We start from the raw sequence: 27,573 nt of genomic DNA on the forward strand, positions 1-27,573 counted from the left end.
CAAGCCCCCTCCTTCTTTCCTCCAGCCTGACAGCGCGGAGGGCGTGGGGACCTGGGGACACGACCACCGACCCCGAGACTGGGAGCTCCCAGAGGCGCGGCCCGGGCCTCTCTCCGCCCCCGTATGGGAGCCCGGACGGCGAGGCCAACTCGGATCCGGAATCCCGCTTCCCGCCGACCCCACAGCCGCCCCGGGGCAGGGACGCTGACCCTCCCGAGCCGCCGTCCTCAGTCTCACGCCCACCGGGCGGTGCGCAGGCCCCGGAGAGGGCGGCGATGGGCGGGGCGCCGCGCTCAGGCACCGGCCCGACGCCGGCTGCGCCAATCGGAACGCGTCGCTACAGGCCCCGCCTACTTGGGGGTGGGGCGAGGGCGCGCAGGCGCACGGCGCGGCCGGGCGGGCCGGCTGGCTGGGAAGATGGCGGCGGGAGCTTGGGTCGCCGCTGCCGCTGCGGCCGAACGGGCCTGCGGTGTCCGGGGTGCGCCGTCCAGGGCCGGGGCCGGGCCATGAACGCTCCGCCCTCGAGTCCCCGAGCCGCGGAGCCCGCCCGCGCCTCTCGCCATGGCGCGGCTCGCGGACTACTTCGTGCTGGTGGCGTTCGGACCGCACCCGCGCGGTGAGTGAGTGCCCAGGGCCGGGTCCCGAGCGCTGAGGGCCGGGGGCCGGGGGTCACGAGCGCTGAGGGCTGAGGGCTGGGGAGGGGGTCCCGAGCGCTGAGGGCCGGGGCGGCCTGCGAGACTCCGGGGCTGATGGGCCGCGCCAGGGCCGTCGCGGCTCCTGCGTCCGGGTCGGGGAGGCGGCAGGGGCGGTGTGACCGCGCGGGGAACGGGGCGGGCAGTGCCTTGGCGGCGGACCGGGAGGTGGGAGGGCCGGCTCCCAGTTGGGTGGGATGGGCTCTCTCCTCCTTGGCCGGCTGCCGGGTGGCTGTGCCTCCAGGGGCGCGGACCGCTCGCTTGCCAGCCCCTCCTCTGACCCCTGGTGCTGTGTCTGAAGCCTCAAGCAGGCTTGGTGGAGTGCAGGAGACGGGGTGGGGTTCAGGGGCTACCGCAGGGAGAGGTGGTATTTGAGTTGAAACTCGGAGGATTTCAGGAAGAACCGTCGGGAGTAAAGAGAAGAGCATTCCTGGCAGTCAGCCTGCCCGTCCAGGCCCTGCAAGCCAAGCCTTGGGAGGGTGATCAGTGTGGTGATTGGTGCCGATGTCTAGGAGGCCCGTGTCTGGGGTTAGCCCCTGTGTCTGAGAGCCCTTCAGCCCAGGGGGTAGGAGAAAACGGAGCCTGACAATGACATCAGCAACAGCCGGGGAGACAGTGGCGTTGGCCAGCGTGCTCTGTGTGCCAGGCTCTGCACAGCCCTTCGTGGGCATGATCTCACTTCTTCCTCCCAGCAGACCACCGAGGGTGCGGTGCTGTTGCCCCATCTTAGAGCAGAGTCAGGCACAGAGAGGTTGAGTGCCTGGTCTAAGCTGACACAGAGAGGCTGGGACTTGTCAAATCCCAACTGCAGAGGGGCAGTGTGGCCAGGGATGACTGTGTGGTTAGGCTGGGGCTGGACCTTGAACCCGGAGGTGAGGCTGGAATCCCCCGCCCCAGCTACCCTGCTTCTTGTCAGTCCAGCTGCCACTGTCATCATCCAGGACTTGGACTTCCTCTCTTCTTTGCCTTTCTTCTTTCCAAGTCTCCACCTGAACTGTCCCTTTGTCCAGTCTCTACCTGCTGGACCCTGCACAATATCTGAAGCCTCTTCAGCATCTTCTTTATTTCCAGACCCTTCTCAGTGCTTGTCACTCAGCACTCTCCTCTTCTTTCTGCTCCCATATGCCCAAGTCTACATCTTTTGGCACTGTAGTCGTGAGCATCTGTCTCTCCCTCCAGAGAGGGAGCTCTTGAAGGCAAGGAGCACATTGTCCTCGTCCGCCGTCTTCTGTGTGCAGTGGACTTGCTGTCAGTGTTGTAGAGCCTTGCAGAGGAAGAGTCATCTGCTCCAAGGCACGTGTGGGGGACAGTGAGGAGGCAGCACCACCTGGGGCAGGAGGGTACATGGGAATCCAGAGAAACAAGGCTGGCTGAGGGCAGCCCCAGCATGAGGGGCCTTGAGCTGGGTGCTGGGGCAGGGGCTGCGGGAACAGAGTAGGCTCAAAGGCTGATGCTGAGGGCAGTGTGGGGAGGGCTTGGGGAAGCAGAGACTGCAGGCAGAGGCCAGGTGGGTGGCTTGGTGGCGGTGCGGGTGGAGAGTTGAGGGCAAATGTGAGGGAAGCGAGAGAAGGCATGGGTGAGCTCCCTGACAAGGTACAGTGACTCGTGTGTGCTCACTGCTGGAACTGCCCCTGGGGTGGGCACCTCTGGCATGTGTGGTCTCTGAGCAGGGCAGGGTAGAATGCTGGAGCCTGAGGTGCCCACTCACCCTAAGTGGTGAGAAGCAATGGTTCCCAAGTTGTCCACAGCGTGGGGGTGGGGGCCGTGGAGTCCCCTAACCACTGCTTCCTGGGGTTGGAGCTGGTCAGCTGCCATCTGGCCACCCAGCCTTAGGGCATCTCTTGAAAGGACTCATCCATCCTTTTGAGGAACAAGTCCACAGGCTGAGACCCTAGCCATGGGCTGAGGGCAGAGCCAGGTGGTAGGGTGAGGTAGGACAGGGTGGGACAGGGCAGGGGGAAGAGCCAAAGGCTCCTGAAGCAGAGCAGCATGGTCAGTTGTCCTTGCTTTGCCACTCGATAGCTCTGTGACCTCTGGCCCATCATTTGGCTCTCTGTGCCTCAGTTTCCTCCTCTGGAGATGGGGCAAGTCACACTAACTTCCCAGTCTGCCATGAGGATATGATGAACATACACATGTGGAGCTGCAGCACACAGGAGGCCCCAGGAAGTGATGGGTGTATGGACACTTTAGGCACAGACACCACAAGCCCCTCTGAGGGAGGTGAAGGATCCCTTATGTACTGGCAGGCCTAGGACATCAGGGCCGGAGGCAGGGTCTTTGGGTTGCGGGGGTTAGCAGTGGCAGAAATCTTGTCTTTGACCTGGATCTGGACAACCTGTCTGGAACTGCTGGGTGCTGTCTGTCTCAGAAGCCTGGGTTGGGTCCAGAGACCTGCCTGAGGCCGTGTCCAGCTGTGTCCTGGTTGCTAGTGGTTACCAGCTGGTGACCTCTCAGGGAGAGTGGAGAGGGGGCCCTGAGAAGGTAAATGCAGGGCTCAGCATGACCCTTTTACCTCAGAAAGTGCAGGTGGTTGGCACTGGCCCAGCTGCAGGCCCTTCACCTGGTGAGTCAGGGAGCAGCTTTTGCACCCTGGGCCTGGTTCTGGGGCCAGTGAGAAGACAAGGCAGAGAACCCCTGCCCAACTCCTGGCCCAGGAGGGACCCAGCAGTGGTCAGCAAATTTCATGCAGCATGGCCAGTGCTGAAGTGTCTTTGGGAGCAGGAGACAGACTTGACCTGGCCTTGACCTGGCCAGTGGCCCTCCTGCTCCAGTAGCTGAATATGTTTGCAGGGCAGGAGGGGCTGGATGCCTAGCATCTGAGAAAAAGGCCTTCCTCCCATGCCTGGCCTCTTTCCGTTCTGACCGTGATGAGCTGGCCACATTCTTGGGCCCTGTCTACTGTCCCCACCTATATTCCTGCCCTCCCTCTGGAGCAGGTTGGAGCTGTTTGGGATGGCCTCACTGCCTCCTGGTCCCCCACCCTGAGAGCCTGAAGGGGTCCAAGTCCCTTAGAGCTGCTCTGGTCTGACTGTGGGGCAGAGGGAGGCTGGGGAGGATGACTGAAGAAGCTGCAGGCCTCACATGTGTCCTGCTGCTGCACCTGGCCTGGGGGAGCGTACCTGCGTGTTGAGGTCTGGGTGGGTGGAGCAGCAGGTAGGTGCTGTCCTTCCTTCTTTCCTCTGCTTCTTCCTATATCTGGGCTCATCCCAGGCAGCAGAGCTGGCTGGTGCTGGCCAGTGTGTACATGGGGTGTGTGGCCGGGTGAGCAGAGGAGGCTGCCTTTCTTTTCTTTGCCTCCCTGTAGCACACACTGGCCCGGCTGGCCGTCCAGGCGTCAGAGCCTGGCACTGGTGATGGGGTGCTGCCATCAGATGACAGATACAAGGTCTGTGTTCTGTCGCCGGCCCTCCATTCAGGTCTCAGCCTTCATGGGGCTAGCTCAGGGGGACATAGCTATAGGAGGAAGCTCTCACTGAGGGACTTTGAGTATAGGAGCCCCAAGATTGCCCTTGGGTGGGCCTCCACCTTGTACATGGTTCATGGGGGAGAGGACAGGGGATTTCCTCTGTGCCTCAGGGAATCTTGGTGCCCCTCTTTTTTAGGCCCCCAAAGAGCCCTGTGATGCATGGCTGTGCTGTTTGGATTAGTCTTGTAACTGTGGAGTGGGGATGCGGGGCTCCCTCCATCCAGTCTACCCCACGGTGAGGGCAGTGCTCTGGTGGGGCAAGGAGCTTAACCACTATAGGTCTTCTCCACAGCCATAGTGCTCGAGTGGTTGGGGGACACTGAGGAGATGTGGCAGAACACTTTCGTCACCTCCCTAGTGTAGGCCAGTGGCCAAGCTACAGTCTGGCCCCCAATAGCACAGAGCTGAGTTGCAGCCTGGGGTCTCAGAGAAGGGGCAAGGAGGAGAGCTGTTCACAGGCCAGAGCCTTCCCATGGTGTGCCCTGTTAGGAGGGCCTGCTGTGTCCTGGCGTGCCCTGGGGTTCAGGAAGCTGCTTTGCACTTCCGACTGAGGAACCTGTTTGCTTGTGGGGTGTGAGTGGGGTTGGGTGTGGGGAGGATAATCGGGTCGCTGACTGTATGCATTCAGCAGGCCCTAATTAGGCTGTGGTCTGTGCCAGGTGCTGGAGCTTGTTGTCTGGCCCAGCCGGCCGACAGGTGCACCAGTAGTCATGGCAGGAGTGGGGGCGGGGGAGGGTGATGAAAGCAGGGAGTCCCAGGGGTCCCACTGCAGGTCCCAGGCTTGGGGTACAGAGCTTCCCAGAAGAGGGGACACTGTGCTGAGACCTGAAGGGCAAGTTTGGGGCCACTGCGGCACAGAGAAGCAGCTCAGGCAGAGATGCCACCCCTCCACACCCCATAGGCAGTTGGGGCAGCTCAAGGAGAGTGGAGCTCAGGGCTAGTTCTTTGGAGAGTGGGGCCCTGCAGAGGTTTTTCAGGCTGAGTGGCAAGTGGAAGTTTTGGGTGATGAATAGGGTAGCAGTGGTCGATGACCAGGCACTCTGCCCACTCTCCTGGCGGGGAGGCTGCTGAGAACAGCTCTCTGAAGGCCCCGGCCCTGCCTGGCCTTGGGGGGCTGCAGCAGAGCAGAAGCTGCTGTCCCTGTCCACACACCCCCTCTGCCTTCCTCTGCCTGCTGCCTCGTGGCAAGAACTGGGTGAGCCCTGGGTGCCAGCCAGGGCTGAGCCCAGATGGTGGTTTGGGACCAAGCACAAGGAGGCCTTTGGGGGTGTGGGTGGGGGGAGGAGCCACAGTTTGGGGAGTGTTCATGCATAGCCTGGGCCTGTCAAGGGAGGCCCTTTGGGGTGGGACTGGAAGGACCCTGTGGGGGCTTCATCTTGGTTGGCCATGCAAATGGGTGTGTATGGGTGCCCGACACCTGCCCCTCTCCCCGTGTCCCCGTCCCGTCCCCCCCCCCCTACCGCCTGTCGTCTGCCGCCTGTTTTCTGCAGGGTGTCGGGGAGGGAGGGGGAAGGGATCAGGAAACTGAGGTTTTGTGAGTCAGAATTGGCCCCTCACCACCCCACCACCTCCAGCTTAGCAGCCGCCTGCCCATTGCTGACATCCTTGGCAGAGCCTCCGTGATCCTGGAGGTGTAGGTGGTCTCCTGAGGCTGCAGCCCAGCTCCTCTGTCTTGAGGGGACCTGGGGAATGTGTGCTGTTGGGCTCCTGGGGTTGGCTTGCCTATGCTAGGTGGACCAGGCTGGCACATGTGGCTGCATCGCGGCAGCCCTCAGAGGCTGCACTGCGGCTTTCTGGGACTTGGGGTGGGGGCCCTGGAGAGGCTGTATGTTATGCGCCCTCCCCTTACTTATCTGCCCCTGCTGCTTCCCCTAGTGTGGGCAGCAGTGTCAAGGATGGTCCAAGCGGAGGATGGGGACATCCCTGCCCTGGGGACCTGTGAACTGTGAGTGTAGAGGTAGAGGCAAGGAGGCCTTTGTCTTCCCCACCGCACCCTGCTCCTTCCCCCATGACCATGTGAGACCAATGGAGCCATTATGCGGCTGGAGCTAGGTCCTGAGTTTGCCCTCTCATGGCCTCCTGGTTTGGCCCTGTAGGGGATGAGACACAGGCAGGGGCCTCCGCCCCACACATGTGGACTGGATCTGGAAGCAGTATCCTGGGCATGGTAGTGGGAGTGGGGAGCGAACCAGAGCAGGGCTAGGGGGCTATGGGGTTCCAAGGAGTGGAGGAGATCTTTGGGGAAGACATGGGCCTCCTGGTGCACCTCCCACACCCCCTGCCAGAGCCCTCCTCCCTGGCTGGGGGACCTGGGAATGCTCTCAGTGTTTATGTGGCCTGTAAGGGCAGGGAGCAGGCCTGTGTTCCACCACCTTTCCACACTCCTTAGAGCCACCAGACACCAGTGCTTGGGAGGCTGAAGGGGCCCTGGGCTGTGGGAAGTTGTGTTGGTCTGTGGCAGGTAGAAGGAAGTCTCTGATGTGGCTCTTTGACATGGTGGGAAGGAGCCTGGGAGTGTGGGTGGGAGCAGGGGGGACCTGCAGGGATCTTCTCAATCTGCCCTCTGTGGCCCTGGGGCCTGCATCTGCCTGGTGGCCTCTCCACACAGAATTTTATTTTTAGGGAAATGTTAGGTCTGGGAGCTGAGGCTGGTGAGGACCTGGGTGGATGGGATATTTCTGTTCTGGGCCATGAAGTAGCCATCTGGGACCCTCGAGCTTCCTGGTGGGGTGGGGCAGTGGGAGGTGAGAGGGTGCTCTGACCCCTGCTTTTGTCCTCAGGGAGTGGGGAAGGCCAGGGCCAGATCTTGCAGCGCTTCCCGGAGAAGGACTGGGAGGACAACCCCTTCCCCCAGGGCATCGAGCTGGTAAGCAGCTGGCTGGAGGCAGGCTGGCATGGCCCTGCACTTGTCCCCTCAGGACTGCAAGGGGCCTCCACAGTGCCTGGTCCCCACTGGGAAGGGTACAAGGAGACATCAGAGCTGGTGTGGAAGGTGGGGACGCTGGCTGGGCTTGCAGGGTTCTTGGTGCCCACATCACTATGTCACGTGTCCCTCACGGTGGTGGGGACCATGCCCCCATCACCTGGTCCTCATCTCAGATGGTGAGGCTGGAGGCTGTTGCTCCTCTTACCAGGAGAGGCTGAGGCCCAGGAGGCCAGGTGTCCCCATGGTCGCAGGGGGAGAGCTGCCTGTATGCTCTGGAACCTCCAGGCCCCGGCGGTGCAGATGCTCATGGCAGGTGGGATGGGGGCAGGTGGACTGTTCCCTGCTGTAGTCGTGGGTGGAGGCAGCTGACTGCTGAGCCCTTCCTGCAGTTTTGCCAGCCCAGCGGGTGGCAGCTGTGTCCTGAGAGGAACCCACCTACCTTCTTTGTTGCTGTCCTCACTGACATCAACTCCGAGCGTCACTACTGTGCCTGCTTGACCTTCTGGGAGCCAGTGGAGCCCACACAGGTCAGCTTGGGGGCTTTGGGATGCAGCATATGTGAAGCCGAGCCCTCCAGCCATGGCCAACTCCCTCAGCTTCCAGGGGTGTCTCCCAGCCCTTGGAGGCTGGAGTTCCTGGAGGGCCAGGGCTCTTGGAGTCACCTGTGTCCTCCCCCGTGGGCTCTTGGGACGAGCCTGATGAGAGCCAGGAGAACGGGCTTGTGTCTGCAGGCAGTGGTGTGTACCGAGGATTCTGCGGAGAGGGAGGAAGAGGCAGATGAGGGAGGCCGGGGGCAGCTCTCACCCACAGCACAGGCCCCACCTGCCCAGCTGTTTGCTCCGAAGACACTGGTGCTGGTGTCGCGACTGGACCACGCAGAGGTGTTCAGGGTGAGGCAGGCAGCCAGGGCGGTGAGGCAGGACGCGGGTGCTCCCGCTGGCTGTACCGCCATTCCCCGATCTGGTCATTGCAGAACAGCCTCGGGCTCATCTACACCATCCATGTGGAGGGCCTGAATGTGTGTCTGGAGAACGTGATTGGCAACCTGTTGACCTGCACTGTCCCCCTGGCTGGGGGCTCGCAGGTGGGTCTTGAGGCAGCTGGTGTACACACAGCCACAGGCCCTCCTGGTGCGGTTTTGGGGGTGGGGCCCTGGTAGGCACCCAGAGTCCAGCCAGGGCTAGCACAGTCCGAGGCCTTGGACACTACCTCCTGCATTTTGGCGCCGCTGTTAATGGTGCCTGTTTGTGGCCCTGCCTGCTCACCTGGCTCTCATACCTGCACTTTCAGGCCTAGCATCTTTCAGTTTCTCTGTCCTTTTGTTCTTTGGGTGTGTGCCTGTCTCTGGATGTCCATGTTAGCTTGTCTATCTCTTCCTGCTCTGTGTCCTCACATGCTAGGGGTGTCTAACTGTGTCTCTCTGCCCGTCTGTCCTGTGCAGCTGGACTCTGTTGAGGAAGGAGCGGTATGGATTCTTTGTTTCTTCCGCCCACCCAGGCCCCATCCCCACCCCAGGTCAGAGGCAGCCACCCCTGCCCTGAGTTTTCTCTGTAGCACTGCTTGGGCGACAGAGGCAGGGTGTGCCCTTTCCCTCGCACTGTGCAGCCTGTCCCCGCTGGTCCCACTCGGGGTCTGTCTGTCTACCACCGCCCTCTTAGGGCCAGAGTGCTCTTGGCTGACTCAGGTGTGGTCAGGCTCTGAGCCCTGAACCTTCTCTTTCTGCAGAGAACCATCTCTTTGGGGGCTGGTGACCGGCAGGTCATCCAGACCCCACTGGTTGACTCGCTGCCTGTCAGCCGCTGCAGTGTGGCCCTGCTGTTCCGCCAGCTGGGTGAGCCGACCTGTCCCACCCTGCACAGCTTCCTTTCCCAGGGCTGGTAGCCAGAGGTATTGGTTCTTGCTCTGTGCCTGGTGCAGGGGCCCAGGGCCTTCTCCAAGCCTGTCCTCTTCCATCAGGCATTACAAATGTGCTGTCTCTGTTCTGTGCCGCCCTCACGGAGCACAAGGTCCTCTTCCTGTCCCGGAGCTACCAGCGGCTCGCAGACGCCTGCCGGGGCCTCCTGGCACTCTTGTTCCCTCTCAGATACAGGTGCTCCTCCCCTGCCTAGCCCCCCTCCGCGTGGCCCCCACCTCCACCCGGTCCTCTCCTCTTGGACTCACTGTGTTCTCTGGGCCTGCTGCAGCTTCACCTACGTGCCCATCCTGCCGGCACAGCTGCTGGAGGTCCTCAGCACACCCACACCCTTCATCATTGGTGTCAACGCGGCCTTCCAGGCAGAGACCCAGGAGCTGGTAAGGTCTGTGGTTTGTGTCTGCCTTGATGCCCAGGACTCTGAGTCCCTGACCACTCCTTTTGGTCCACAGCTAGATGTGATTATTGCTGATCTTGATGGAGGGACGGTGACGGTCCCTGAGTGTGTGCACATTCCACCCCTGCCAGAGCCATTGCAGAGCCAGACGCACAGCATTCTGAGCATGGTGAGGGCAGGGGCCATGGGGAAGCCAGAGCCTCAGGACCTTTGGGGTGCCATTGCCTGGCAGCAAGGGGAGCCCAGAGTCCAAATCCAGCATGCAGCTGCTCCCTTTGCTTTTGCAGGTCCTGGATCCAGAGCTGGAGATGGCTGACCTCGCCTTCCCCCCACCCACGACATCCATCTCCTCCCTGAAGATGCAGGTGGGGGTCGTTGCTGCTTCGGTGTGGGGACCTCTATGCCCCTCCCATCCCACTTAGGTCTGCTGCCGCCGAAGGCTGGGCTGACTGTGCCAAGCATGCTGTGGCCCCCCCTCCAGGCTCCTGTAGTGTAGGCAGGAAGGAGCCTGGGAGCAAACGAGCTGCAAGCAGTTAGGTGTGGCAGTTGTGCAGTGGGCACGGTGACGCTGCAGGGGACCTGTTGAGGGGCTGGGACTCAGTGACCAGCCATGAGGAGCCTCTCAGTGTCCTGAGCAAGAGCAACTTGTCCAAACAGTTTCAGTGGCTGTGTGTGGAGGATGGTGGGAGGGCAAGAGGAGGTGGGCAGAGGTGCCTGGGGAGGGCCCACTCCTGGCTTGGGGTGGGAGTGGGGAGGAGCATGCGGGGGGTGGGGCTGGCACTCACCGCACTCACCCATGCTCCCAGGACAAGGAACTGCGGGCTGTCTTCCTCCGGCTCTTTGCACAGCTCTTGCAGGGCTATCGCTGGTGTCTGAACATCGTGCGCATCCACCCAGAGCCTGTCATCCGCTTTCATAAGGTGGGCTGCTCAGGCTGGTGCAGGGTGTTGTGGGGGATGGGAGGTAAACACCTGCTGGACCTGAGGGGCCCACCTCATGTTCCCCCAGGCAGCCTTCCTGGGCCAGCGTGGACTGGTGGAGGACGATTTCTTGATGAAGGTGCTGGAGGGCATGGCCTTTGCAGGCTTTGTGTCAGAGCGTGGGGTCCCCTACCGTCCCACGGACCTCTTTGATGAGGTATACTCCTGGCCCGCCCACCTGTCCCCCTGCCTTGGCTGCCATCTCTCACCTGCCCATCTGACCCTGCCTGCTGCCCTCCAGCTGGTGGCCCATGAGGTGGCACGGATGCGGGCAGATGAGAACCATCCCCAGCGTGTCCTGCGTCATGTCCAGGAACTGGCAGAGCAGCTCTATAAGAACGTACGGTGGGGCACGAGGTACGGGTGTGCTGCCCCCTCGGTTGCAGCTGCTTGCCCATGCCTACCATCTCCCCCACAGGAGAACCCATACCCAGCTGTAGCGATGCACAAGGTGCAGAAGCCAGGCGAGGCCAGTCACCTGCGGCGGGTGCCCCGGCCCTTCCCCCGGCTCGATGAGGGCACTGTGCAGTGGATCGTGGACCAGGCTGCAGCCAAGACGCAGGGTGCACCCCCGGCCGTGAAGGCTGAGAGGAGGACCACTGTGCCCGCGGGGCCCCCAATGAGTGCGCAGGGATGGAGGGAGGGCAGGCCTCGAGCGTGGCCCAGGATGGGTGTGAGGTCGGGCTGGGAGTCAGGGTGAATGTGTCCTGTCTCCCCAGCTGCCATCCTGGAGCGGGGCAGTGGGCTGCACGCCAACAGCGCCCGCAGGCTGGAGGTTGTGCGCAACTGCATCTCCTATGTATTCGAGGGGAAGATGCTTGAGGCCAAGAAGGTGAGGTGTCGGGTGGGGCCTCTGACCTGGGGTCAGGGCAGCAGCTCTCAGAGAAGGCTTAGGCCTCGCTTCGCTTGCCACGGATGCTGAGCCCTGCCCAGGGAGACCCATTCACCTGCAGGACGGCTGGAGGTGGCTGGGCTGGCAGGAGGGCAGGTGGGCTCCTGGTTTCCCCTCCTTGATTCTCAGTGGGCAGTAGGATGGGCCTTTGGGGGAGGCTCAGAATGGGGCGTTTATTTCAATTTTTTGAAATCAGAAGACACCAAAGATTTCTACTGTTTTTTTGCATCCTTCTCCCAAAGAAGTGTAGACCTGTGCATGCCATGTTTTTTTTTCTACTTTATAAAAAATAGAATCCATCACTTGTCCTGCTCTTCATGGTGTTTACTTAGCACCTCTGGGGTCTTTCAGTATAGCTAGTTTAAGTTTGCCTCATTTTTTCACGGCTGCATGGTGTCCCTGTGAGGTTCTGAGCTGTTTTATGATGAATGACAGTTAACAGTAGAATCAGCTCGGGGCCTTTCTATGGCCTGGCCTGTGCCAGGTGAGTCGCCTGTGCTGCACAGGCTCGCTCTTCTGTACATGGAGCCCCAGCCAGCCAGCCAAATGGTTCCAGGCCCTCAAGCTTGTGAGCGCTGGGGCCCCGTGTGCAGCATTAGTGTTCTCATGCCTCTGTTGTCATGAACTCTATCCACTGGAAGTTCTAGTCTATATTGGTTAGTGAAGCCTCAGGGTCTGGGCACGCTGACCTGGATGGTTTTTGAGTCTTCTCTGTGCTTGGAGCCAGGGTTCTGGGCTTCTGAACACCTGCTGCCCTCTCCTCCTTGGCCTTTGTGGGGGTCTCTGCCCCTCTCTGTGCCCTCAGCCCCCTGTTCCCCTGGCCCCTGCCCCCAGTTGCTCCCGGCTGTGCTGAGGGCTCTGAAGGGACGGGCTGCCCGCCGCTGCCTCACCCAGGAGCTGCACCTGCATGTGCAGCAGAACCGGGCAGTCCTGGACCACCAACAGTTCGACTTCATCATCCGCATGATGAACTGCTGCCTGCAGGTGAGGCCAGGCCTCCTATTCTGCCAGCATGTGGCACATGAGCAGGGACAGGCAGGAGTTCCTGGGTCTCTCTGTTACTGATAGCTGGGGAGGCCCTGGTCTGTGGGTGGGAGTGAAAAGATGGTGCAGGGGATCCCTGTGCTAGTGGGATGGGGGTCCGCAGTCTGCACAGTGGGGGAGAGCCTTTGGTGGAGGCAGGTGCTGGGGTCTTCTGACCTCAAACCTCCAAGGTAGCCCTGGGGAGCTGGAGTCAGTGATTCCAGGTGACAGTGGTGGGAGACACTGGTCTGGTGGCCACAGACACAGTAGGGGTGTGTGGTTGGAGGTGGGCATTGTCTGGGAGGGGAGAAGGTCCCAATGGGCTCAGCACTCCGCCCACAGGACTGCACCTCTCTGGATGAGCATGGCATTGCAGCCGCTCTGCTGCCCCTGGTCACAGCCTTCTGCCGGGTGAGTGCTGGGCTGGCCCTGGATCTCCTCCCTGGGCCCCTCCTGGCTGCATCCAGATGACCCCTCCCCTGGCTCCTGCAGAAGCTGAGCCCGGGGGTGACGCAGTTTGCATACAGCTGCGTGCAGGAGCACGTAGTGTGGAGCACGCCACAGTTCTGGGAGGCCATGTTCTACGGGGACGTGCAGACCCACATCCGGGCCCTCTACCTGGAAACTACTGAGGACCGAGCCCTCTCCCAGGTGTGCAAGGACTCCCTGGACCTTGGGTGAGGGGTGGAGGCCCGGTGTCACCCCACCTCCCATGCTGTGGTTCTGTGGCAGGAAGTTGGGGAGACACTTTCCCAGGAGGACGAGCGCTCTGCTCTGGACGTGGCTTCAGAGCAGCGGCGCCTGTGGCCAACCCTGAGCCGCGAGAAGCAGCAGGAGCTGGTGCAGAAGGAGGAGAGCACAGTGTTCAGCCAGGCTATTCATTACGCCAACCGCATGAGCTACCTCCTGCTGCCCCTGGACAGCAGCAAGAGCCGCCTGCTGCGGGAGCGGGCGGGGCTGGGTGACCTGGAGAGTGCCAGCAACAGCCTGGTCACCAACAGGTGGGGGCAGGGCCTGGGTGAGCAGACTTGGGGTGGGGTACACAGGGCCTGTGCCCACCACACCTCTTCCCTGGCCCAGCATGGCAGGTAGCATGGCTGAGAGCTATGATACAGAAAGTGGCTTCGAGGACGCAGAGACCTGCGACGTGGCTGGGGCCGTGGTCCGCTTCATCAACCGCTTTGTGGACAAGGTCTGCACAGAGAGTGGGGTCACCAGCGACCATCTCAAGGGGCTGCATGTCATGGTGCCAGGTACGGGGGGCCTGGGTGTGGAAACCCCCCCTCAGGTGGGCGGGCATGGGCCAGGGCGTGAGAACCTCTCTCCCCTAGACATTGTCCAGATGCACATTGAGACCCTGGAGGCTGTGCACCGAGAGAGCAAGAGGCTGCCGCCCATCCAGAAGGTGAGTGGCTGGCGTGGAGCTGGGGGCCCAGGGGCCTGGGCTGTGTCCTGAGGTGTTTTGTTCCCGAGCAGCCCAAACTGCTGCGGCCATGCCTGCTGCCTGGCGAGGAGTGTGTGCTGGATGGCCTGCGTGTCTACCTACTGCCTGACGGGCGTGAGGAGGGTGCAGGGGGGACTGTGGGAGGCCCTGCACTGCTGCCAGCTGAGGGTGCTGTCTTCCTCACCACCTACCGGGTCATCTTCACGGGGATGCCCACTGACCCTCTGGGTGAGCCTTCAGACCCTTATTTTGGGCCCTTTCCTTCTCTCCCTACCAGGCTCTTTAGGGCCCTGCCTCTCCCTGCCCCTTTCTCAGGGTTGCAGGGTCCCTGTGGGAGATGGGCCTTTGTCTGCTCCTCTCCCACCCAACTGGGGTCCCCCAAAACTGCGCCCTGAGATTCTTTGACTTCCTCCCCTCCCATCCTTCTGACTCTGCCCGGCCTGCTGTAAGTGGGGGAACAGGTGGTGGTCCGCTCCTTCCCGGTGGCCGCGCTGACCAAGGAGAAGCGCATCAGTGTCCAGAGCCCTGTGGACCAGCTCCTGCAGGACGGGCTGCAGCTGCGCTCCTGCACATTCCAGGTGGGGTCTTACGCCCCTGCAGCCAGCTGAGTCCTCTGTCTTTCTTGTGTGAACTGTTCTCAAGCTGGTTTCCAAGTGTGGCCCTGTGGGTGGGTTGTTAGTTTGGAGCCCTCACCTTGGCTCTCAGCTTGGTTTCATCTGCCTATTTGACATGCAGCCTTTGGGTCTTTGCTGGTTTTTTTGGGGTGCTGACCCTGGAATTCGTGTCTTGGGTGTGCTGTGTGAGCATGGACCTTGCCACATAGTCACTGAATTCACAATTTACACAGACCTTGACTTTGAGTGACATGGGCACGGGGTCTTCCCTCGTGCTCACCTGTCTGGTGTGGCTGCAATGGGATGGAGCCCAGGCACCCGCAGCGTCACAGTTGAGGAGGGGCCTCCAGACCCCTGAGGCCTTCTTTGTCTGATGATGCAGCTGCTGAAAATGGCCTTTGACGAGGAGGTGGGGTCCGACAGTGCCGAGCTCTTCCGTAAGCAGCTGCACAAGCTGCGGTACCCACCAGATGTCAGGGGCACCTTTGCGTTCACCTTGGGGTCTGCCCACATATCTGGCCAGCAGTCCCGGGCCACCAAGGACAAAGGTTCTTCTCTCAGGTATGGGGCACCAGCTGTGTGCCTGCCTCAGACCTCCCAGACCCAAGCCTTCGTCCCTGTGTCTCTTCCTCTCACTTCTGCTGACCCTCTCTGCTCTAGAACCCTGTCCCGGAACCTGGTGAAGAATGCCAAGAAGACCATCGGGCGTCAGTACATCACTCGGAAGAAGTACAGCCCCCCCAGCTGGGAGCATCGGGGCCAGCCGCCCACTGAGGACCAGGACCAGGAGGATGAGATCTCAGGTAGGGCAGCTGAGGGGCAGTCCTGGGTGGTCTCTGGATGATGACTCCCCCCGTGGAGGACCAGGGCTGGGCTGGATGGTCTCTGAGTGACGGCCCCACGTGCCCGGCCTGTGTAGTGTCGGAGGAGCTGGAGCCCAGCACGCTGACCCCGTCCTCAGCCCTGAAGCCCTCGGACCGCATGACCATGAGCAGTCTGGTGGAGAGGGCGTGTTGCCGTGACTACCAGCGGCTTGGCCTGGGCACCCTGAGCAGCAGCTTGAGCCGGGCCAAGTCCGAGCCCTTTCGTATCTCCCCAGTGAACCGCATGTATGCCATCTGCCGCAGGTGAGGGCCACGGCACATACCAGAGAGGACGTGGCCAGGGATGGCTGGTGTGGCGGGAAGGTGCTTGGACACCCTGCCTGCTGAGGGCCTGGCCAGACAAGGGATGTGGAGCAGGAGGGAAGAAGGTTGGGCTGCAGGGCCTGTCGGGGTCAGCTGGCTGGGTACAGGCCACCTGGCTTGGGTCCCGGGAAGCCATGAGTTCTCCCCTTTTGCCCCCACCATGTTTTGGCTCCTCACTCCCTGCTCTGCATGGGAGCCCCCGGGGCAGGCATGGGGTGGGGGCCTTTCAGCTGCCCTCATACCTTCGCTTCCCCGCAGCTACCCAGGGCTGCTGATCGTTCCCCAGAGTGTCCAGGACAACGCCCTGCAGCGTGTGTCCCGCTGCTACCGCCAGAACCGCTTCCCTGTGGTCTGCTGGCGCAGTGGGCGCTCCAAGGCTGTGCTGCTGCGCTCCGGGGGTCTGCACAGCAAGGGCATGGTCAGCCTCTTCAAGGCCCAGAATGCACCTTCTCCAGGTATCCTCCCTCGTTCCTCCCTTCCCACCCGCCCTGCCCCAGCTCTGCTCCAGCTCCACCTCCTCTCCAGGCCAGTCCCAGGCGGACTCCAGCAGCTTGGAGCAAGAGAAGTACCTGCAGGCAGTGGTCAGCTCCATGCCCCGCTACGCAGACACGTCGGGACGCAACACGCTCAGCGGCTTCTCCTCAGCCCACATGAGTGGTCACGGTGAGGGGGCTGAGGGGTGGGAGGAGGAGCAAGGAGGACTTCTGAGGGTAGCTGTGGTGGCATTTGCGGCAGGTGGGCCAGCAAGGGGTGGAAATGGCCCTGGTCGGGGATGTTTGGGTGTGGGATAAGGAAAGGGTCCCTCCAGGCGCCCGGCAGAGGCGGGATGTCCGCTTAGACCAGGTAAGTGTCCTGAGGCCTTCCCTGCTCTGACCACATCCACATCCATGCACTGCCCTCAAAACATCCTTGGGCTAATCCTTCCCACCCCTCCTGCATTCCGTCCCCTCCCCCTGTGTCCAGACTGTCTGCAGAGCCTCCTGCCCGGCTCTGTCCTCACCTTTCCCGGCTCCCTGGACCTTGTCTTTGCTGGTCCCGCTGTTCCATCCCCACCACCATGCATAGCCCTACAGGCACCCTGCATATGCTGAGGTCCATCCAGGCCAGGTGCTGTCCCACACTTGGCCCCACCCGTGAGGCATCCCATGTATCCCTCTGCCCCTTCCTTTTTGCTGGGGAGCCAACATGGTTGTAAATGTGTGAAATGCCTTCTGTCCCTGGGAGGTCAGGGGCCAACAGTGTGCATGGTGCTGTGCGTCTGCTCTCAGCACGCACTGTCCACATGGGGTGCACAGTTCTGTCCAGTGAGAAGCTTTCAGGCAGGAGGTGGAAACCCCCCAGGGCCCAAAGGGCACGTGGGTACTTCTGTAAGTTCAGAAAGGGAGGGCCGTGTAGAAGCCAGCTCCTCTCTGTCCTCTACCTGCCACACTTAACCAGTCTTACATCAGCTCCTCAGTGGCTCTTCTCTGACACTCTGGCCTTATCCGCCTTATTCTCTTGGCCTGGCTCATAGATGCCGGGGCTCCTTGAGGTTTGGTACCTGAGCCAGGACTCCAGTCACCCTCCAGGCCCTCTCGGTCCTCCGTGCCTGGGGCCCAGTGGCCTCTCAAGTTCTGTGTTTGGATGTCTGGACTCAGTGTCAGGGGTGTGAGGTGTGGAGGCTGCTGCGTGGGAGACCCTGAGCCTATCCCGTGGTGCCCTGCCTGTCACCTCTGCAGATGTGGTGACAACTCCCCAGGGGTTATGGGGCAGGAGTTGCCCTGGCCTGTTGTGTGTGCTCAGAAGCTTACAGACTCACATCAGGCCTCACCTCCAAACCCCTGGGGTCCCTGCCCTTGAGCTCGTGGGGCCGTGCTTTCCTCTGCTGCGCCGTCTCCTGAGGACATGGCGGGGGGGTGCACCCTGGTGGCTGGTAGCTGCCCCCATGGGCAGAGCCATCCCGAAGCCTGGGTGTTGTCCTTGATTCTGTCTGCTCTGCCCATCCTGGGTCCCAAGAGCTGACCATCCAGGCCTGAGGTCCTTGCCTGCGGCCCTCTGCCCTCCTTGTGAACCCACAGGCCTCATATCATGCTCAGCAGAGTGCCCTGGGCCATCGTGTCCGTCATTAACACTCACTGGGCCCTGAGGCCGGGGACCAAGACCAGGGCCTGAGTCTGCCCTCAGAGTCACTCAGGCAGAGGCCGGACGTGAGCCTTACTTGCTCTTGGGAACTCCTGCTCCTGGTCAGGAGTGGTTTTCAGTTTTCCAAATATCACATTACATGACTAAGTATGTTTTACAGTCACAGTGTCTTCCTGCATTCCCTTCCCTGCCAGGTATCGGGAGTGGCACCTGCAGGCGGTGTCCTCCCCTCCAGGGTCTGCTGGCATCCAGCACCTATGCTGTCCCCTAATGTTCCTTGGGCATCTCTGGCCTCTTCCCACCCCAGGTGGGGTTGCCTCTCAGTGTCCCCAGGCTCAGGGAATTGGGCCGTCCCCCTCATTGCCCAGTGACACACAGTAGTCTATCTGGCTTCTGAAGTCCTCACTGTGAGCTGGGTGACCGTGCCTGTCCCAAGTGTGGTGACTGGCAGAGGGCATGGTGGGCTGCCATAGAGCTTGGCCTGTGGTGACCTCTGTGGTGGACAGAGGGACATTGCCTTGCGCCCCTCCCTGCATTCTGCCCATGGGCTCTGCAGAGGCAGGTGAGCTTGGGGCAGGGCCAAGTGCCCAGAGACCCACTGTGTGACCCCAGGCACCTTCCAGGCCCCTGGGCTGCCACTTCCTCCCGTGGCCCCCCTGTGACCTCAGGTTAGGCCTCTCACTCAGGCCACATGGACAGGCCTGTGAATCCCAGCCCAGCACTGTCCCTGAGGCTCAAGCCTGCTTGTGTCCTGCACTGAACTGCCCTCCATCCTTCTGGGCCAGGCATCTCCAGGCTCTGAACTTCTCTCTCCCCTCTTTTAGAAGCCTCTGGGCTTTTTCTTCTCCAGGCTGCGCTCCTTGGGCCCTTCCTCTTATGTGTCCTGGACGGAGGCCTCTGTATGGCTGTGTATTGAGAACAGTTTTGGGCAATGCCAGCCAGACAAGCCCCGGGACCTCTTGGCATAGGGACAGGGTGTGGAGGAAAGACTAGAGGGCAGAGCTTCTCTGAGCTGGCTTCAATGGGAAAAAGAGGAGGTGTTCAGAGGAGAGCCCAGGGCCCCTGTCCCTCCCTGTCCCTTCCCCCCACCATGGGGTCCTCTGCTGTCTGTCCTGCCCCTGTGGAGAGGACCCTTGCCTGCACCTGGATGGCTCTTCCTGCTCTCCTGAGACTGGGGGCTTGGTGCTGACCCCTGCTGTCTCCAGGGCCCTAGGGGGGCTTGGTGGGAGCCTTTGGCCCGTAGGCACCCCAGGCTGGGCACACGCTGGGCCTGGGGCCAGGCCTGAGCTTTCTCTCTGCTGTGCCCCCAGTGCCCAGCCCCAGAGCCAGGGTCACCACGCTGTCCAACCCCATGGCGGCCTCGGCCTCCAGACGGACCGCGCCCCGAGGTACCGTACCGGGCCTGTGCAGGCGGGCTCCTCCTTTACCTGGTACTGGTGGCCCCCAGCGTGCACTGAGTTGCCTTGGGCACTAATGTCTCCCTTCACGCCTGACACTAACGGCCCCTCTGTGACAGACCAGCGTAACCAACCCCTCTCCCTAGCCCTGGGTACTCCCCTGCTTGACACCGAGCCCTGCCCAGCACTAACAGACCATACCCCATGTGTCTCTCAGCATCTGTGTGTTCCAGCCCTCCTCCCTGGCACAGCCCTGCTGGGGTCCCGTCGACCAACCCTGCCCTGGGAGCTCAGTCCTCTCCCTGGAGGCCAGGCCCAGCCAGCCCCAGGTAAGTGGTGCTCCACCCTGCTCAGGTGCTCACTTGCTCTCTCCTCCACAGGAAAGTGGGGCAGTGTCCGGGCCAGTGGGCGCAGCAGTGGGCTCGGTGCCGATGTGGGCTCCCGGCTGGCTGGCAGAGACATGCTGGGCCCCCCCCAGGCCAACGGGGCCCCTCCTGACCAGGGCTTTCTGCGGCCTCAGCGTGCAGCCCTCTATATCATTGGGGACAAAGCCCAGCTCAAGGTGACTGGAGCAGGGGGCTTATGGCAGGTCGGGAGCACAGGACCTGGGCATGTCTCACGGTGCCCCACTGGCCTGCAGGGTGTGCGGCCAGACCCCCTGCAGCAGTGGGAATTGGTGCCCATCGAGGTGTTCGAGGCGCGGCAGGTAAAGGCCAGCTTCAAGAAGCTGCTGAAGGCATGTGTCCCGGGCTGCCCTGCCGCTGAGCCCAGCCCAGCCTCCTTCCTGCGCTTGCTGGAGGACTCCGAGTGGCTGATCCAGGTCAGGTCTCTGAATGGCCCTTGTCTCCCTGGCCACCTGGGTGCCAGGCCCACTACCCCACTAGAGCTGAGCGGATGGGGTCTGGGTTTGCTTTCTTGACAACGATGGGCACCAGAAGGAGGAGGTGACGGCTACCTCCCAGTTGGGGCTGGGGTGTCTGGAAGGTGGCTGGGGCAGGCTGGGAGGGCCTGGGTGTAAGTGGGTTGGGGGAAGCCTGTTGAGCTTAGGTGGACTAATGACCCACACAGAGGAGGTGGCTTATAGGTTGAGTCTCTCTGTCCCTGCATCCTCTTTTGGGAGATAAGGCATCGAGAGGGCATTGGCTTGGTGAGTGCTGGAGGGCTTGGGGATAGGGCCATTGGGCACCTCAAGGACAGGAGGATGTCTGCTGAGTCAGTGCATCCTCAGTCCTGGGGTGCTTGGGAGGGGGTGGGCTGTGACGGGCAGGCTGGAGGAAGCAGTGGTCAGCACACCCAGAGCAGACCAGACCTGTCCAGTGCTGTGCCCACCTTACAGGGCTGCGGACACTACCAGCCTCACATAGATGCCAGCAGACGTGGGTCTCTGGGGCCTGGTCAACAGTGGGGTCAGAGGGCAGCAGGTCCCAGAGAGCCCCCTGTCCCTGCAGATTCACAAGCTCCTGCAGGTGTCGGTCCTGGTGGTGGAGCTCCTGGACTCGGGCTCCTCTGTCCTGGTGAGCCTGGAGGACGGTTGGGACATCACCACTCAGGTGTGTGGCAGGCATGGAGCTGGGGCGGGCCAGGGTTCCCTGGGTTCCTCCCTGACCCAGTGGTGGTGCCTGCAGGTGGTGTCCTTGGTTCAGCTGCTCTCAGACCCCTTCTACCGCACCCTAGAGGGCTTCCGTCTGCTAGTGGAAAAGGAGTGGCTGTCCTTCGGCCACCGCTTCAGCCACCGCGGGGCCCACACCCTGGCTGGACAGAGCAGCGGCTTCACACCTGTCTTCTTGCAGTTCCTGGACTGCGTACATCAGGTGGGCAGGTGGCCATGTGGATGGGTGAGGAGCTGTGCACCCTGACCTCTAGTCTCTGACCCACATTGCACACAGGTCCACCTGCAGTTCCCCATGGAGTTTGAGTTCAGCCAGTTCTACCTCAAGTTCCTTGGCTACCACCACGTGTCCCGCCGTTTCCGGACCTTCCTGCTCGACTCTGATTACGAGCGCATCGAGCTGGGTATGTGGGCGGTGGGGGCCTGGAGGAGCCGCATGGCGGGGAGGGCCCCGGCTCAGCGCTGCCCTCGTGCAGGGCTGCTGTACGACGAGAAGGGCGAACACAGGGCCCAGCTGCCCTGCAGGTCTGTGTGGGAGTATGTGGACCGGCTGAGCAAGAGGACGCCTGTGTTCTACAACTACGTGTACGCGCCTGAGGACACCGAGGTGAGCTAGGGCCTGGTTAGGGCAGGGGCTTCTGCCCGGCCCAGATCCTCAACACCAGTCCTGCCCCCAGGTCCTGCGGCCCTACAGCAACGTATCCAACCTGAAGGTGTGGGACTTCTACACCGAAGAGACGCTGGCTGAGGGCCCTCCCTACGACTGGGAACTGGCTCAGGGTCCCCCTGAGCCTCCAGAGGAGGAACGGCCTGATGGAGCTGCTCCCCAGAGTAGGCGCCGCGTGGTGTGGCCCTGCTATGACAGCCGTCCCCGAGCCCAGCCCGATGCCATCTCGCGCCTGCTGGAGGTGTGTGTGGTCCCAGAGCAGGGCTTGTCCCGGCACCTGCTTCTACTTGCTCAGACACTGGAGAGGGGGCAGTGGTGGTGTCAGTCCCAGTACCCCTGGGGGTTGGGGTGGCCCTGCCCTCGCCCATCATGTGAACTGCGCACTGGCCTGGGATGGCTGTGGCTCCTTTCTAGCCCCGCCCCACGCCAGGTAGGTATTTACAGATCAAGATGACTGGAGGGGCTGTTGTCACGCACACCCAGGTCTCAGACTATGGCCTCTGCACTGGGCACATGAGCTTCCATGACCTGGTTCCGAGTGGCTCAGGCAGCACCTTCTAGGTCAGCCCTCAGAGAAGACAGGTTTCCCCAGGAGCCATTCCTTTCTCTGCGAGACTGCCTGCCCTACCCACCCTACTGTAAGCAGCAGCTCTTCTGAGTTCTTGCCTCGGAGGCTTGGGGTTAACATTTAGGCTCCTCTTGCCCCTCATTTTGTCATCCTTAGTGGGCATGTCTGCTCAGCCTCAGGGATCGGGATCAGACAGGGCAGAGACCCCTAGAGGGAGAAGAGAGCCCAGTGAGTTGGGCGGTGGTTGCGGTTGTTGGTGTGTGGGGCTGGGGCAGTGCAGAGGGCAGCATGCCCCACACAGGGTGCTGCCTCCCAGCAGGTTCAGCACCCAGAGCCCTCCATGGGGGCTGAGAAGGGCATGGGCCTCAGATCCAGACAATGGGAGGGTTTGCACCCCACTCCCCACCGTCGGCTGTGTGGCCTTGGAGATTATCCAGGCATCTTAGAGCTTCTGTTTCCTCATGTGGAAAGTGGGGGTGCTGCTTCCCGCCCCACGGGGAGGTGGTGAGGCATAGATAGATGGGTAGCGCATCCTGACCACCCAGCTTGGGGCCTAGCCCAAAGCCACCTGTCACCCAGTGCTTTGGGTGAGCGTGGGGTCTTGGTTTTGTGGATGAAGGTGGCCTCGAGCACAGAGGCAGGAGAGAACCCCTCTAACCCCTCGTTACGTTTGGAGACACTCTTGAGCTGGCTTGGTTGGATGTTAATGGAGCCACTCTGCTTTCTTACGACTTGCATTATTGCGATCTGATATTTCCTGTGTTCTTATTTGTGACTTGTGTGTGTCTTTATATTTAAGGTGAGTTTCTTGTATGCAGCATGTAGTTGGGTCCTCTTTTTATCCAGTCTGACAGTTTCTTTTACTGGGAGTTTTTTTCAGTTCATTTACATTTAATGTAATTATTGACATAGCCGGGATTAAATCTAGCATCTTGCTGGGCTTTTTTTTTTTTCTTTTCTATTTGTCCCATTTACTTTTTGCTCCTTTCTTCCTTTTCTTTTTTTAAAAGAATAATTGAGTATTTTTTAGTATTCCGTTTTATCTGCTGTATGTGGCTTTTGAGCTATACCTCTGGACTGTCTTTTTAGTGGTTGCCAGGGACTGTAGTCATCTCCATCTGAGTCATACCATGTCACACAGAAACACCTTACAGCAGTGCACGTGCGTTTGCTCCCTTCCTGTCTTTTATGTTACTCCTGTTATACCCTTTACCTTTATGTGACATAAACACATAGCATGTGTTATTGTGTTATTTTTGTTTTAAATAGTTGACTTTGTTTTAAAGAAATTAAGAAACAATGAAAAAGCCTTTATTTTTGCTACTTTCAGTAGTGTTCACTCTTTCAGTGTATATCTGGTCTGGTGTCATTTCCCTTCAGCCTGCAGAACTTTTATTTTTTATAATGCAGGTCTGCCAGTCACAAGTTCCTCAGTTTTTATTTATCAGAAGATGTCTTCACTGTGCCTTTGTTTTTAAAGGGTGTTTTCTCTGGATATTGCATTCTAGGTTGACAGCTTTTTACATTCATTGGTTTAAAGATAATACATTGTTTTCTGGCTTGCATTGCTTCCGATTTGAAGTCAGTGCTCATTCTTATAAACCGTGTCATGTCAGCCCTTGTTCCTCTACCTTTATGATTTTCTCTTCCAGCAGTTGGACCCTCACGTGGTTTTTCTTTGTGCTCCTCCTGCTTGGGACTTCTCAGCTTCTTAGATCTGTGGGCTGATCATTTTCATCAAGTTTAATATATTTTAGGCCATTGCTTCTATAATTTTTTTTTTCCTACACAATCTCTCTCCTTCCCTTCTGGGACTTTATTGTCCCACAGGTTAATGAGGCTCTGTTTGGTTTTTATCCTCATCTCTTTTCTCTCTGAAGTTCATTTTGGATGATTTCTGTTGCCCTTATCTTCAAGTTCATTGCTCTTTTTGTGTGTGTTTAGTATGCTCAAGCCCATCTAATTAATTTCTGATGTTAGATATTGTATCATTCAGTTCTAAAATTTACGTTTGGTTTTTTCTTTATAACAGTTTTTATTCTCTGCAGAGATTCCCCATTTGTTCAACCATAATGTTCATCTTTTCCTCTAAATCTTGAAACATATTTAGAATAACCATTCTGAGTTCCTTGTTCATTAATCTCAATGCCTGTTTTTATTTCTGGGCCTGTTTCTTTTAACTGTTCCCGTTTTCCTGCCTTTTTGCTTTTCTAATATTTTATTGTAAGCTGGACATTGCGGATCCTGTGTTGTTGAGGACGAGGATTGTGTTGTCTCCTTTAAAGAGTCTTGGGCTTTACTTTTGCAGATAGTTAATGAACTTGAGGATCGGCTTGATCTTTTTGAGGCTTGTTTTTAAGTTTTTTAGGGCATGCCTAAACAGGTCTAGAGAAGCTCTGGCGTTAGTGTGGCTCTACTCCCAAGGAATGGCCTCTGCAGGGTTTCAGTTGGAGTTTTTTGGTGCCTTCAGTGAGGTCTGACCACTCTGGCTATTTGGAATTCCTACATCTTCTAGCATGTGTGTATTAGTCCCATTTTGTATTGCTTGTAACAGAACACCTGAAACTGGGTGATTTATAAAGAAAAGAGGTTTATTTGGGTCACGATACCGGGACAGCTGCATCTGGTGTGGGCCTCAGGCTGCTTCTACTCACAGTGTGGGTACAAGCAGATCATATGGCGAAAGGAAGCGAGAGAGAGAGAGACAGAGGGAGAGCTAGAGGAGGAGGTGCTGGGGTCCTACAAGCAACAAGCTCTCATGGGAACTAATAAGCCAGAACTCACTCACGACCCCTTCTCCCCCAGGGAGAGCATGAATCCATTCATGAGGGAATCCGCCCCCATGACTCAAACAGCTCCCGACACTGCCACATTGGGGATCAGAGTTTCACATGAGTTTTGGGGGGACAACATATCCAAACTCTATCAACGTATAGCCTCTAGGATTTGGGTTCAGCTTATAGCTTCCTAGTTGCTGTTCTGTGTCAGGCCTTGTGACATCTTGCTTTGCATGTGGCAGCTTAATTTGGCTGAAGACTCAAGGAGACCTTTGTGTAGATTTCTAGATCCTTCTCTGTGGTACTCCCTCCGCCTCGCAGGCTACCCTGCACATCCGCCTGCCCTAGCTCCCCAAACGTCCCGTCTCTCCTCCTCAGCTCAGCAGGACTGCAGTGTGCGACTTTGCCATGCCTCCGGCCATGTCTCTGGCCAGACAGAAAACTGGGTTAATGGCAAGGCTCACCTTGTGTGGTCCCCTGTCTCAGGGTCATTGCTACACTGCTGGTTGTCCAGCATCTTGTAACAATGGCTTTCTTTTCTTGTCCAGTTTCATAGCTGCCTGTGGGAGGAGGGCTAGTGAGACTAATGCCTGTGTCGTGGCTGGAGACGGAAGTCTGCTCCAGGCTTCTGTTTTGAACTCAGCCATCAGTCTTATTGTTGCTCTTTCAAAGAGAACATGTATTTTTTTGTTTTGGCTGGTTTGGGGCTTTTCTCTTTGTCTTTCAGCACTTTTTGCTGTAACGTCCTGGGGGTGTGTGTGTTTAACCTGTCTTGTTTGCGATTTGTAGTGATTCTTGATTGTTGTTTGATGCTTCTGATTAGTTTGGGAAATTTTGAACTCTTGTCTCCAAATGTTGATTTTACCCATTCCATCCCTCCTTGCCCACCCTTGCCGCCTTCTGTACTCAAATCGCTTGGTAGACCCTTTTGATTATATTTCTTTCTTGAGTTTTACATTCTTCTGTCTTTTATTCTGCAGTCTGGATATTTTCTTCTGAATAACTTTTTAGTTTACTAATTCTTCTCCAGGAGCTGCAGCGGCTGGAGACAGAGTTGGGCCGACCTCCTGAGCGCTGGAAGGACACTTGGGACCGGGTGAAGGCTGCACAGCGCCTCGAAAACCGGCCAGATGGACGTGTGAGCAGGAGTGGGTGTGGGGGGCAGTGTTGGGTGGCCAGGGAGGGCATGCTGCCAGGCACAGCAGGCAGAGGCTGCCCAGCTCTGACACAGGACCCACCCTCCTGCCCCCAGGGCACCCCCAGCTCGCTGCTAGTGTCCAGCGTGCCCCACCACCGCCGCTCGCTGGGCGTGTATCTGCAGGAGGGGCCCATGGGCTCCACCCTGAGCCTCAGCCTGGACAGTGATCAGAGCAGTGGCTCAACTGCGTCTGGCTCCCGCCAGGCTGCCCGCCGCAGCACCAGCACCCTGTACAGCCAGTTCCAGACAGCCGAGAGTGAGAATAGGTATGGAAGGTACCTCACTGCTGCATGGGTACCTCTGGGCTGGGGGTCTGGAGTCCTGGGCAGTGCCCAGATGGGAGGTGCAGGTGCCTTTGGGGAGTGCTAGTCGTTTCTCTGGGTGGAAGGATTTGTGGGTAGGCCACAGGGTGGCCCAAGCATAACCCAGCATCAGAAGGGGTTTGGAATGTAGAACTCGTGACCGCAGCCAGGCTGCAGTGGCCAAAAGACGAGCAGAGGGTGAGGGGCTGTGGGGCACCTGTGAGGCCAGGGCAGGTGCCAGGTGAGGCCAGGGCCCGGCAGGACCCGTCTGTCCCCATCTGTCCCCCTGAGCCTGGAGGGGCTGCATAGCTGCAGTTGTCTCGCCAGACTTGCCTGCTGAGTGTTCCTCGTCCTCATGTGGGGCACTTGCCCTGCAGGTAGGGCTGCTTCCCTGAGACCCTGTGGCTTTGGTGTTATGGGACCCTCCCTGGTGTCTATCATCAGGAGGTGTGGGGGACCCGTCACCATCTCCTTTCTGGAGATAGTTCCCTTCCTGGGTCTGTAGCCCCTGGCCAGTACTCTGGCCTTAGGTCAGTTCTGGGGGACAGGAGTCTTGGTTTTGCCACCTGGGCTGGGAAGGCAAGTGGGGCAACTGCTGGGAACTGGGCTTGGCTGGGCCCTGACGGCTGGCCTGGCCGTGACTCTGCTGCAAACGCAGGTCCTATGAGGGCACCCTATACAAGAAGGGAGCCTTCATGAAGCCCTGGAAGGCCCGTTGGTTTGTGCTGGACAAGACCAAGCACCAGGTGAGTGGTCGTTGGCGCTGGGGGGCTGCGGGGGAGGGGCTGCCCTGACTCCTTGGCCTCCTGCAGCTGCGCTACTATGACCACCGAGTGGATACAGAGTGCAAGGGTGTCATCGACCTGGCAGAGGTGGAGGCTGTGGCGCCTGGCACACCCACCATGGGCGCCCCTAAGACCGTGGATGAGAAGGCCTTCTTTGACGTGAAGACAACGCGTCGTGTTTACAACTTCTGTGCCCAGGATGTGCCCTCGGCCCAGCAGTGGGTAGACCGGATCCAGAGCTGCCTGTCGGATGCCTGACCCTCCTTGGCCCTGCCCGGGCCGCTCTGCTTCCAGTCATTACAGACCACTAGGGGTGGGCAGGGCCGCCCCGGCCATGTTTACAGCCCCGGCCCTCGACAGTATTGAGGCCCCGAGCCCCCAGCACTTGCGTGTACAGCCCCCGCCCCGCCCCCCTTGCCCCGCCTGGCCGGCTCTAACTTATTGTGGCGTCATGGCTGAGCGCCGTGCCGGCGGTGGCCATGGTACAGCCCCAAGATGGGCCTGTAAATAGTCCACCCCCACCCAGCCCCGTCAGTGTGCTGGCCCCAGCCGGCTGGCCGCAAGTGAGTTGTTTCTAGAACCAGAGTCTATATAAAGAGGAGAACTAACAGTG

The 27,573-nt window shown here is 59.6% G+C and overlaps 1 protein-coding gene across 2 annotated transcripts; it reads left to right on the plus strand.

Annotated features, from left to right (window-relative positions):
* The first annotated feature begins 401 nt into the window (after positions 1-401).
* SBF1 (SET binding factor 1) lies at positions 402-27,573 on the plus strand. Of its 2 annotated transcripts, XM_063076383.1 has the most exons (40): positions 402-616; positions 6,942-7,027; positions 7,477-7,614; positions 7,819-7,977; positions 8,061-8,171; positions 8,813-8,918; positions 9,044-9,176; positions 9,271-9,379; positions 9,452-9,565; positions 9,684-9,761; positions 10,203-10,316; positions 10,405-10,533; positions 10,618-10,716; positions 10,795-10,999; positions 11,096-11,208; positions 12,103-12,252; positions 12,634-12,702; positions 12,784-12,942; positions 13,024-13,292; positions 13,372-13,544; positions 13,623-13,696; positions 13,768-13,963; positions 14,186-14,313; positions 14,732-14,910; positions 15,010-15,152; positions 15,269-15,476; positions 15,795-15,991; positions 16,062-16,199; positions 18,968-19,045; positions 19,435-19,616; positions 19,695-19,874; positions 20,503-20,604; positions 20,680-20,865; positions 20,941-21,067; positions 21,140-21,270; positions 21,341-21,571; positions 25,706-25,813; positions 25,928-26,139; positions 26,834-26,921; positions 26,988-27,573. In XM_063076383.1, the coding sequence occupies exons 1-40, from the start codon at positions 562-564 to the stop codon at positions 27,216-27,218; spliced, it is 5,688 nt and encodes a 1,895-aa protein (XP_062932453.1). In that variant the 5' UTR covers positions 402-561; the 3' UTR covers positions 27,219-27,573. The 2 variants fall into 2 exon arrangements, with proteins under 2 accessions (XP_062932453.1, XP_062932454.1); XM_063076384.1 differs by lacking the exon at positions 18,968-19,045.

This window comes from Cynocephalus volans, chromosome 12, assembly GCF_027409185.1.
Source record: "Cynocephalus volans isolate mCynVol1 chromosome 12, mCynVol1.pri, whole genome shotgun sequence".
Classification (NCBI taxonomy): Eukaryota; Metazoa; Chordata; class Mammalia; order Dermoptera; family Cynocephalidae; genus Cynocephalus; species Cynocephalus volans.